The sequence below is a fragment of the Mobula hypostoma genome, chromosome 28, assembly GCF_963921235.1.
Source record: "Mobula hypostoma chromosome 28, sMobHyp1.1, whole genome shotgun sequence".
Classification (NCBI taxonomy): Eukaryota; Metazoa; Chordata; class Chondrichthyes; order Myliobatiformes; family Myliobatidae; genus Mobula; species Mobula hypostoma.
This window is the reverse complement of record NC_086124.1, coordinates 439,780-452,539: the sequence shown is the minus strand read 5'-3', so window position 1 is coordinate 452,539 and position 12,760 is coordinate 439,780. Positions and strand designations below refer to the sequence as shown.

At 42.2% G+C, this 12,760-nt stretch overlaps 2 protein-coding genes across 4 annotated transcripts in view; one reads left to right on the top strand and one right to left on the bottom strand.

The window, feature by feature from the left end:
- sync (syncoilin, intermediate filament protein) overlaps positions 1–1,799 on the top strand; it is a 43,683-nt gene extending 41,884 nt beyond the window's left edge. Inside the window, exon 5 of the mRNA XM_063034832.1 lies at positions 1,571–1,799. The gene's annotated coding sequence lies outside the window, so the exon portion shown is untranslated. The remainder of the gene's footprint in view (positions 1–1,570) is intronic.
- LOC134338775 (histone-binding protein RBBP4) overlaps positions 1–12,760 on the bottom strand; it is a 43,090-nt gene that overhangs the window by 13,820 nt on the left and 16,510 nt on the right. For all 3 annotated transcript variants that reach the window (XM_063034828.1, XM_063034829.1, XM_063034830.1), the window contains 4 exons: positions 11,872–12,045; positions 7,449–7,564; positions 6,717–6,877; positions 4,090–4,216 (listed from right to left, as the gene is read on the bottom strand). In XM_063034828.1, coding sequence (XP_062890898.1) covers positions 4,090–4,216; positions 6,717–6,877; positions 7,449–7,564; positions 11,872–12,045 — 578 coding nt within the window. The remainder of the gene's footprint in view (positions 1–4,089; positions 4,217–6,716; positions 6,878–7,448; positions 7,565–11,871; positions 12,046–12,760) is intronic.

The following is a 12,760-nucleotide window of genomic DNA, read 5'->3' as shown; positions in this document are numbered from 1 at the left end:
ATTGCTATCCTGGAGGTCCTGTCCTTTAAACTGGTGCCTAACTCCCTGAACTCACCTTTCAGGACCTCCTCACTCTTCCTGCCCACATCATTGGTCCCTACATGGACCATGACATCCAGCTGCTCACCCTCCCGCTTGAGAATACTGAGAACTCGATCCGAGATATTGTGGACCTTGGCACCAGGGAGTCAACAGACCATCCGGGATTCTCAATCTCTTCCACAGAACCTCTTATTTGTCCCCCTAACTATCGAATCCCCTATCACTACTGCTCTCCTCTTTTCCCTCCTTCCCTTCTGAGTTGAGGGTCCAGTCTCGGTGCCAGAGACGCAACCACTGCAACTTGTTCCTGGTAGGTCGTCCCCATCAACAGTATCCAAAACAATGTACTTATTATTGGTGGGAACCGCCACAGGGGTGCTCTGCTCATTCTGTTTATTCCCCTTCCCTCTCCTGACAGTCACCCAGCTACCTGTCTCCTGACTCTTAGGGGTGACTATCTCCCTGTAACTCCTGTTTATTTCTGCCTCTGCCTCACGAATGATCCAAAGTTCATCCAGCTCCAGTTCCCTAACTTGGTTTGTCAGGAGCTGCAGCTGGATGCACCTTTTACAGGTGTAGTCATCAGGGACAAATGTGCTTGGCCTGACTTCCCACATACTGCAAAATTCTTGCAAGCTTGCATATTTGTTTTTAGGGTGATGGAGTCATAGCGAAGTACAACATAGAAACAGGCTCTTTGGCCCACCTAGTCCTTGTCAAAAACATTTAAACTGCCTACCCCCATCGACCGGCACAAAGACCATAGCCCTCCATGTACCTATACAAATTCTGTTAAACATTGAAATTGAGCTCACATGCACCAGTCGTGCTGGCAGCTCATTCCACACTCTCAGCACCCTCCGAGTGAAGAAGTTTCCCCTCATGTTCCCTTTAAACTTTTCACCTTTCACCCTTAACCCATGAACCCTGGTTGTAGTCCCACCTAACCTCAGTGGAAAAAGCCTGCTTGCATTTATCCTATCTATACCCCTCACAATTAATCACCATCATCTGGTGCCATGCCCAGTTTGAACTTTGACTACTATTGCCCACACACTCCTGTTTCGGGTCAAGTGGATCAATTCATTGGTATTCATTTCCAGTTCTCTGGCTGCTGTCTCCATCATTTGTCTTTGCCTTCCTCTTGCTTTCTTCCCTTCAATCTTTCCCATAATTACCGTGCATTCTAATTCCTCTTCCCTAATCACATGTTCAATGAAGTCACGTTGCCTTTACATGATTTCATACATTATTTCTCTTTTTTGTGCTTGCGCTGTTCATGACATCCTCATTAGATATTCGTTTCATCCATGATATTCTTTGCATCCTCCTCAAAAACCACATCTCTCCTGCTTCAATTAGTTTCCCCATGTTACTAGATATTTTCCAACATTCTGACCATAACTGGATAAACATAACATTTCAGTGCTCTGAGGCAGGTTGACATGCCTAGTTTAGTGTTGGTCAGTATACTCTTCATTCTCGTAAAGCTGTCCTTTGCCATTCCTATTCTTCTTTTGATGAATAGGGGGAGGAGAAGATGGCGGCGCGACGCAGTGCGCATGGCTGCTCCGAATGATATCGTATTTGTGAAGTAGGATGCCGTGCACAATCCTGATTTGATGGAGACAGACGTGAGAAGCACGGAGGAACATCTGGAGAAACTTCTGAAATGCCTGCTTCGCTGCCGCTGCTACTGTGCGATCCAGAATCTCCGGAGGGGAAGGCCCCAAATCCTCAGCTTTGCCTACTGCCTGTTGCCGGGGCCGGGGTCGAAGCGCTCCGCAGAGATGGTGATCGGTGCTGGAGAGCAGGTCGGAGGCTCGAAGTTTTCGGACGGACTTGGAGTCAGACTGTGGTCAGGTGCTTCCAGGATGCTGCACTGGCAAGTTTGTGGCGCTGGAAGCTCATGGCAGGGAGAGTTTCTCCCTTCAACTGCCTGCGTGAGATGTTGGGACTTTCGAGAGACTTGGAGACTTTTTACCATGCCCATGGTCTGTTCTTCTATCAAATTACGGTATTGCTTGCACTGTTGTAACTATATGTTATAATTATGTGGTTTTCGTCAGTTTTTTAAGTCCTGGTTTGTCTTGTGTTTCTGTTGTATCATTTCTTAATGCATGCATTACTAAATGACAATAAAAGAGGACTGCGTGTCCTCATAATCTAACCTAATCTAATGTCCATGTCGCACCTGCCACCTGATGTCACCCAGCTTCCTAAGTAGCAAAAGTTCTGTACTTGTTTTGTCTTCCACGTTTATTCTCAGCCTGCAGATAGGATTCTCCTTCTTTTTGGATATCACCATACATTCTGTCTTTTTGCAATTGATAGATAGACCCATTTTTGCACTTTATTCAACAACTATATCAATTAAGTTTTGTAGTTCTTCCTCCGTACAAATTTCTTGGGTGTTCACCTGGTGGAGAATCTTACCTGGTCCCTCAACACCAGCTCCATAGCAAAGAAAGCCTAGCAGCCTCTCTACTTTCTGCGAAGACTGAGAAAAGTCCATCTCCCACTCCCCATCCTCACCACATTCTACAGAGGTTGTACTGAGAGCATCCTGAGCAGCTGCATCACTGCCTGGTTCAGAAATTGCACCATCTAGGATCGCAAGACCCTGCAGTGGATAGTGAGGTCAGCTGAGAAGATTATCGGGGTCTCTCTTCCCGCCATTACAGACATTTACACCACATGCTGCTTCCGTAAAGCAAACAGCATTATGAAGGACCCCACGCATCCCTCATACAAACTCTTCTCCCTCCTGCCATCTGGCAAAAGGCACCGAAGTATTCGGGTTCTCACAACCAGACTATGTAACAGTTTCTTCTCCCAAGTCATCAGATTCCTCAATACCCAGGGGCTGGACTGACACCAACCTACTGCCCTCTACTGTGCTTATTGTCTTGTTTATTATTTATTGTAATGCCTGCACTGTTTTGTGCACTTTATGCAGTCCTGGGTAGGTCTGTAATCCAGTGTAGTTTTGTGTTGTTTTACGTAGTTCAGTGTAGTTTTTGTATTGTTCATGTAGCACCATGGTCCTGAAAAACGTTGCCTCGTTTTTACTGTGTACTGTACCAGCAGTTATGGTCGAAATGACAATAAAAAGTGACTTGACTTGTACTTGCAATTAACACAGTGTCATCCGCATATCAAAAATTAATCTATACCCCTCTATCAAATCTCTCAATCTTCTAAGTTCCAAGGAATAAAGTCCTAACCTATTCAATCTTTTCTCTTAACTCTGGTCCTCCAGACCAGACAACATCCTTGCAATTTTTCAATGTACTTTTTCAAACTTATTTACATCTTTCTTGTAGGTAGGTGTCTAAAGCTACACACAATACTCCCAATTAGGCCTGCCAATGGCTTATCTATGAACAAATATGTAGAACATAGAACAGATAGCTGCTCCTCCTTAATTTTGAATATTGCAAATTTCACTTGAGTTTATGTGTTATATTGTAACACAGGAAAGTTCAGTTCTATTTCGTCCATGATTAGGTGCATTTCATGGGCTTCTCCCACCACTTAAAATTTTAAATATTACTTAGTTTCAGTTTATTTTAATGCTCCAATCTATTTATTATCTGGCCCTCATTGAAAATCATTCCAATAATCACTTATTGAACGAGTTTTTTGTTCAGATGTGTCCACGAACATACTTCCTTGGACACAGCCAGGTAGCTATTGAAAGCACCTCCTGTGTTAAAAATAAGTATTTTTCACTGCTTGCTATTAATGACCTGGAGAAGGGAATCAAATGGAAGATTTTTAAATTTGCCAGTGATATAAATAGGTTGTGATGATGGTATCGTGACAATTGTGCTTATTTCCCTATTACTACCAATGAATAATTTAGCACTTTCATTACAAAAACATGTAGGAACAAACAGAGGGCAAACATGCATTTGAAAAGTTCACCGATGCAGTCAATTCACCATTTAAGTAAGCATCATGATGAGGTACAGAGAAACATATAAAACCTTTCACCTCGTTACCACTGGAATTAGAGAGGGAGAACTAGCTTCAAAGGCCCACCTTATCAGCAGAACCAGTTGCCAGGATGAATTCACTGTAGGGGTTGAAGGAGAGACAGTTCACTTCGGCAGTGTGCGCATCAACTGAATGACTCGGCTTGGATGTGTTGTTAGATCTGGTGTCCCAGCTGGAGAAAAACAACAATAAGTTACATTTTATTTTTTTTCTTTCTTTCAAATACTATGCCACGAAATTAGAAGATTTCATACATCCTACAGGACTAGCAACTTGGAACATAATACAGTGGATTCTGTTCTAATGGGCACACATCGGAATCAGTACATGTTGGCTGAATTAAGCAAACTTTCATGGAAATAAATTAAGGTACGAAAAAGACAAACTACCATTTAACTGAGTAACAAATTAGATATTTAAATACAGAACAAATTAGAACACAACCACACCCCTACAGCATGATAAAACTGTGTACTAGTTCCTAATAGTTATTGGAGGAATTTATATAGTGTACCCTGCTATGTTCTTTTGATTGACTGTAAATGAACAAAATCAAGGCAGATAATGTACTGCCTTCATACAATGCTATCAGCTATTGCATCTTCCAAATCTTTCATTTTCATTGTAACATTCAAGATGATTTTTGATACCTTCAAAATCTTCGTAGTTGCTAACTTGTGGAAATAGTGAAATCATTTCATTTCCACTTGCAGCCATTTCTGACATCTTCAAGCCGAAATGCTTGAAACGAGTTTGCAAACCAGTTCCAAGTTGTCTTGCTGCTTATTTCTTGCCAATCATCAGTGACAAAAATTGCTGTTTTTTGAACACAAACACACACAACTAATGCTATTTAGAAACTGTTCACTCTAAGCATGGTGTAGTGTCTAACAACCACATAGGGCATGCAACTGATGCAAGTTTTCTGTCCCAATTAAGCAGCACAGTCTCCCAAATAAACAAAGGGAATCCTGGCTATTTTCTCAATTCTTTTTTGGTTCTTTAAGAGCTCCAAATAAACAGCTGCTCCAATTAACTAGTATCCACTGTATATAGAGAAATTCCCCAAGTCTTGGCCAAAGGCTAAAAGTTAAAACATGCATTTGTGCTTTTGAATTTATGACCTCACGCATAATCTTAATTATGCCGTGTATTATTGTACTGTTGCTGCAAAACAATAAACTTCACGCCATGTATGAGTGATAACAAACCCGAGTAATTTATGACAGAAAATGTCTGCCAAGTATTTAAAGTGGGTCATTAAAGCTGCCGTCAAACTCTGGGGAGGCAAATACCCAGCTCTTTAAAATCTATCAAATACATCAAATGGTGTGCCTCAGGATCTGTTCTGGGACCCCTACTCTTTGTGATTTTTATAAATGAGCTGGATGAGGAAGTGGAGGGATGGGTTAGTAAATTTGCTGATGACACAAAGGTTGGGGGTGTTGTGGATAGTGTGGAGGGCTGTCAGAGGTTACAGCGGGACACTGATAGGATGCAAAACTGGGCTGAGAAGTGGCAGATGGAGTTCAACCCAGGTAAGTGTGAGGTGGTTCATTTTGGTAGGTCAAATATGATGGCAGAATATAGTATTAATGGTTAGACTCTTGGCAGTGTGGAAGATCAGAGGATCAGAAACCCTACAGCACAATACAGGCCCTTGGGCCCACAAAGCTGGGCCGAACATGTCCTTACCTTAGAAATTACCTAGGGTTACCCATAGCCCCCTATTTTTCTGAGCTCCATGTACCTGTCCAGGAGTCTCTTAAAAGACCCTATCATATTCATCTCCACCACTGTCGCCGGCGGCCCATTCCACGCACTCACCACACTCTGCGTGAAAAACTTACCCAACATCTCCTCTGTACCTACTTCCAAGCACCTTGACCTCTGTGACCTCCAAACTGTGACCTCTTGTGCTAGCCATTTCAGCCCTGGGAAAAAGTCTCTGACTATCCATACAATCAACACCTCTCATCATCTTATACACCTCCATCAGGTCACCTCTCATCCTCCGTCGCTCCAAGGAGAAAAGGCCGAGTTCACTCTACCTATTCTCATAAGGCATGCTCCCCAATCCAGGCAACATCTTTGTAAATCTCCTCTGCACCCTTTCTATGGTTTCCACATCCTTCCTGTAGTGAGGCAACTAGAACTGAGCACAGTACTCCAAGTGGGGTCGGACCAGGGACCTATATAGCTGCATATATAGGTTAGTGCAAAGCAAAATAAGATCATCCAAACTGGAAAGAATGTTGGACCTTGTTAGGGCACACTAGTAATCATTACTTTTAAACAGATACATGGGTAATTCATTCTGATTGTACAGCCATTAATTAATGAAGTACTGGTAAGAGATCACCCTTAGAAATGGCAAGGCATCCTACTTGCATGGAATTGTTTGTGCAGAATTTGATTTAATCTCGAAAAATTTGAAATTATTCAGCTGGTCACCTCACATACTTCACTGAACTTACTAAGCAATTCCAGCATTTACTGTTTCAGTTCAGATTTGTAGCACCTGAAGTACTTTACTTTTGGTTAAACGTGTGTCTACTCATCGCAATTTCTAAAGCATAACTGTGGATATATACCATTACTACAAATAAGAGTTGTGCATTAAAATTTTTAATATAAGTTTTATTTAAACAAGAAAAAATTGATCAACTTACATCATGAGTTTCTGATCATCTGCCACAGAACCAAACAGAGACTCATGTAGCAAATGCCATGATACATCTTCCACTACTGCTGTATGACCCGTGAAGATGGTTTTCGCATCAACTATTTTTCCTTCTTTAGGCACGGCACTGATGTCCCATAAACAGATGGTCTGAGAATGAGAAACAGCAAAATATCAAATCTACCACATGTAAATCACCTTCATGTTCTACATGCTCATTCCATATATACATGTTACATTAAACCATTTTCACCCCCATGAAAAAACAACAAAACAAAATGGAACTCAGGTATATTGTGCAGATACTCAGGAATAGATCATTTTGTAGCAAATACAACAGTCATATTTGTAAGTCAAAATTAATAGGCACCATCAGTGAATGCATTAAACTACATTTTCCACAATAATTCATCCTTGGCTCTGAAATTGTATAAGAGTGGATATAGGTATATAGATATTATGTAGGTAGGAATTATTAGGTAAGAATTAAATTGTAGAATAGAGAAGATAAAGTACAAAAACATTACCCAATCAAACCCCTGCCCCCCAAGGTTCCTTATATGTGTCAATAACTTCTATTCCCTTCTCCCCAATATGCCTGTGCAACCTCCACAAACATATCTATATCATCAGTGTGAAGCACTTACTGAAGTAGCAAACTTCACTCAAAGCAATACTGTCAATTGAATCCTTAAAGCATTAATGACAAGACAATACTTACATGATCATCTGAAGCACTAAGTAAATGACCACTAAGATTTGGATTCCAAGAAAGCCCATAACCTTCCTTCTGATGTCCTCGCAACCGAAGATCTGGATTGCATTCACCAGAAGGATCTGTGTGGTGATAATTGTCAAACGTGTCAAAAACCCTGATCTATTCAGAAGTGGATAAGAGACTTTAAAAAAAAAACTGAACCTATCAAACGGAACCTATGGAATGGTGAAAAGCCTTGACAGAGTTGATGTGGAGAGAATGTTTCCTCTGCTGGGAGTGTCTAAGACCAGAGGACACAGCCTCAGAACAAAAAGGCGTTCTTTTAGAAAAGAGATGGAGGAATTTCTTTAGCCAAAGAGTGGTGAATCTGTGGAATTCATTGCCAGAGGCAGCTGCGAGGTCAAGTCTGCATGTATATTTAAGACAAAGGTTGATAAATTCTTGATTGGTCAGGGTGTGAAGGGATACAGAGAGAAGGCAGGAGATTGGGATGGAGAGAAAAAATGGTTTAGCCATGATGAAATGGCAGAGTAGACTTGATGGGCCAAATGGCGCAATTCTGCTCCTATCTTTTATGATCGTATGAAATAAAATCTGTTCACTGGAAGTAGAGTTTTACTATCTTTAAATATCAGAAAACTTTCTAACTAATGAGTACAATGAAGATAGATTGTCAACTTTGGTTGCAAAGTTCTACCTTTCTGGGAAAAAAATTACTCATCTAGTCAAATAGAACATTTACACTCAGTGGCCAGATTATTAGGTACATCTGCTCGCTAAAGCAAGCGTCTAATCAGCCAATCGTGTGGGAACAACTCAATGCACAAAGATCAAGAGTTTCAGTTGTTCAAACTAAACATAAGAATGGGGGAGAAGTGTAATCTAAGTGACTTTGACTGTGGAATAATTGCTGGTGCCAGATGAGGTGGGTTGTGTATCTCAGAAACTGCTGATCTCCTGGGATTTTCATGCACTTCGCTAGAGCAGGGGCTCTCACTGACCCCTCAGTTAATGGTAGGGGTCCAAGGCATAAAAAAGGTTGGGAACCCCAGCATGGAGTTTACAGAGAATGGTGCAAAAACAAACAAGCATCAAGTGGCAGTTCCGTGGGTGAAGACGGGAGAATGGCCAGACTGGCTCAGGCTTACTTCAATATATTTTAAATTTAGAAAACGAGATAGTAAAATGTGAAAATAGTTGTGGGAGCTGAAAAATTTCACAAGGAACTGTAAATAAGATTATGATAAACGCATTTCTGCTGTATTCACAGGCCAGGGAGTCACTATTACTGCGGGATGTCATGTTGCAGTGGTCCCAAATATTAGTTAAACCAAGGGAGATGTCCTTTTTTAAAGAAAGGGTCTTCCCTTCCTCCACTATCAACTCTGCTCTTAAACGCATCTCCCCCATTTCACATACATCTGCTCTCACTCCATCCTCCCGCCACCCCACTAGGAATAGGGTTCCCCTGGTCCTCACCTACCACCCCACCAGCCTCCGGGTCCAACATATTACTTCCACCACCTCCAACGGGATCCCACCACTAAGCACATCTTTCCCTCCCCACCCCCCCCCCCGCTTTCAACAGGGATCGCTCCCTATGCGACTCCCTTGTCCATTCGTCCCCCCCATCCCTCCCCACTGATCTCCCTCCTGGCACTTATCTGTGTAAGCGGAACAAGTGCTACACATGCCCTTACACTTCCTCCCTTACCACCATTCAGGGCCCCAAACAGTCCTTCCAGGTGAGGCGACACTTCACCTGTGAGTCGGCTGGGGTGATATACTGCGTCTGGTGCTCCCGATGTGGCCTTTTATATATTGGCAAGACCCGACGCAGACTGGGAGACCGCTTTGCTGAACACCTACGCTCTGTCCGCCAGAGAAAGCAGGATCTCCCAGTGGCCACATATTTTAATTCCACATCCCATTCCCATTCTGACATGTCTATCCACGGCCTCCTCTACTGTAAAGATGAAGCCACACTCAGGTTGGAGGAACAACATCTTATATTCCGTCTGGGTAGCCTCCAACCTGATGGCATGAACGTCGACTTCTCTAACTTCCGCTAATGCCCTACCTCCCCCTCGTACCCCATCTGTTACTTATTTTTATACACACATTATTTCTCTCACTCTCCTTTTTCTCCCTCTGAATATACCCCTTGCCCATCCTCTGGTTCCCCCCACCCCGTCTTTCTTCCTGGACCTCCGGTCCCATGATCCTCTCGTATCCTTTTTGCCAATCACCTGTCTAGCTCTTGGCTCCATCCCTCCCCCTCCTGTCTTCTCCTATCATTTTGGATCTCCCGCTCCTCCTCCAACTTTCAAATCCCTTATTCACTCTTCCTTCAGTTAGTCCTGACGAAGGGTCTCGGCCTGAAACGTCGACTGCACCTCTTCCTACAGATGCTGCCTGGCCTGCTGCGTTCACCAGCAACTTTGATGTGTGTTGCATTAGTTAAACCATACTGGGAATACTTTGTCTTATTCTATTTACCACACTGTAGGATGCACAGGAGATTCACTAGGATGCTACCTGGAATGGAAGTCTGTGGATATTTTTATTTGTTCATTCTCATTGGAATACAGGAGGTTGAGGAGTTGATAAAATCACGAAGGACAGAGTTTAAAACTAGAGGGCACAGGTTTAAGGTGGGGGGGGAAGAGAGAAAACATTTCAAAGATCGGATGGGGTGGGTGGGAGTAAATTTTTTCCACAGAGGGTGGTGAATATCTGTAATGTGCTGTGAGGAGCTGGTGGAGGTGGATATAATTAAAATGGTAGATGGTTGATAGGAAAGGCATAGAGGAATACAGGTGTAATGCAGGCAAAAGAGAACACCGTGGTCAGTTGGACAAGTTAGGTTGAAAGAGCTCATTTCTGTGCTGTACAATTCTATCAGCAAGATTAGTTGTTCCCCTCTGCATCATCCCCACAGAGACCAGATCATTAGGCCAATTTATATCCCACAGCTGTCATGTTGGAATCAAAAGCCAGGTCACTGCTTCATTCGTCCAGGTGTTTCAATGCCCAGTCCACAAATTTATCAGAATGTGTCCTGGATTAGAGGGTATGTGCTATAAGGAGAAGTTGGACAAGAGTTGTTTTCTCTGGAGCGCCAAAAGCTGTGGGGAATTCTGATAGAGCTTTCTAAGAATATGACAGACATGGATAGTTCAGAGAGCAAATATCATTTCCCCAGGGTTGAAATGCCCAACACCCTCATGCATGTATTTAAGGTGATTGGGGGTGTTCAAAGGTGATGTGCAGGGCAAGTATTCTTTAAATACAAGTGGTGGGTGCCTAGAATGCAATGCCAGAAGTAGTGGTGGCTGCAAAAATGCTAGGGGCATTCAAGAGGCACATGAATGTGTAGGAAATGGAGGAATATAGATATTGTGCAGAAGGAATTGATTATTTAATTAACTCAGACAACACTGTGGACTGAAGACCATGTTCCTGAACTGTATTGATCCATTCAATAATAGAACTCAATGCTTCTTTTATTTCACATTGGACTGCTAGGTCAGAGTGTGAAAGGAGGCAGGTAGTCAAGGTGGCGAAAGCAGCATTTGGCATGTTAGCCTTTATCGGTCAGAGCAGTGAACCGAGGAGTTAAGAGATGTTGGTGAGACTACACTTGAGAATACTGTGTACAGTTTTTGGTCATCTTGAAAGTCATCATTAAACTAGAATGAATGCAGAGAAGATTTATGCGTACTTGACCAGGCTAGACTTTATAGAGGCGTCTAAAATCATGAGTGGCATAGATAGGGTCAGCGTACATATTCTTTCCCCCACGTGGAAGGGGAACCAAAAACTAACAGGCACAAGTTTAATGTGAGAGCTGAAAAATTTAGAAGGTGAAATTTAGACTATAGGGGCAACTTCTTCATGCAGGCATATATGGAATGAGCTGCCAGGCGGTGGCTGAGGCAATTACATTAATAATATTTAACAGAAATTTGGGTAAGTACGTGGATAGGAAAAGTTTAGAGGAACATTGCCAAACATGGTCAGTGTACACCATGGCCAGCATTAGACTAATAATTAAATCCACATCTAGTCAATGATTGGTTTATTATTGTCCTATGTTTAGATAGTTCTTGCAAAGCAACATTGGAATGTCATATGGACTCTATGAGGACAGGTTTGGATAGGTAAGCAGAGGGATTATGATCTGATAATTGCTCCCTACAAGGATAAAGGGAAACCATACAAGATCAGACTACTAACTTTCAGACTAATAATTTAACTTGGACTGCTTTAAAACATATCTGTCAACTGCGAACCACAACAGTAGGTTGCATCTCAGCAATGCTGTTGGTTCTTGCTCCTTCCCTAAAGGTGCTGCTGGAAATCAGTTCAAAGCTGAGTGGCATTAAAAAGCACCATTGCTCCATGCAGTGCTTATACTACTTACCTGGTTTAGAAGGATGTTTCGTATAATCAAAGACTAGCACATCGCTGGAGGGAGTCTTTGTGGCGATAATACAAGGATTCTGGGGCATGTAGCGTGCACGATTCACTTCCCCTTCATGGTTGATTTTAATTTCAATTTCTATTTTTCCACTAACAGAACCAAATCCACCAAATTCTGCAAAAGAAACAATTTACAAACAGGAAAGATTATCATAGCCAGTTTATCAATCCTAACAAATACAAAATCTAAGATTCCTTTGAACTTTTCTGATGGTAAAAAGAACCTTTTTAAATATTCAAGATGGTACCTTTTTAATTTAAAGTTTGCATATGTTATTAATCCATGATACTTGAAAGAATTTCACAAACAAACATTTTGGAGTTTTCAAGTAAACAGTAAACTGTGACAGAATAAAAAAAGCAAGAGTGAGTGGATAGCTCAACTCCACTCATGAAGAAGGGAGAGAGGCAGAAGAAACGAAATTATAGGTCAGTGAGTCTGACCTCAATGGTTCAGAAGATGTTGGATTCAACTGTTAAGGATGTAATCGTTTCAGGGTACTTAGCGACACAAAATAGGCTGTGGTCAAGCATGGTTTCTTCAAGGGAAAATCTTGCCCGACAAATCTGTTGGAATTCTTTGAAGAAATAATAAGCAGGCCGGACAAAGGAGGATCAGTTGATAGTGTGTACTTGGATTTTCAGAAGGCCTTTGACAAGGTGCCACACATGAGGCTGCTTAATAAGTGACGAGTCCATGGTGTTACAGGGAAGATTCTAGCATAGATAAAGCAGTGGTTGAATAGTAGGAGGCAAAGAGTGGGAACAAAGGGAGCCTTTTCTGGCTGGCTGCCGGTGACTAGTTGTGTTCCACAGGGGCCTGTGTTGGG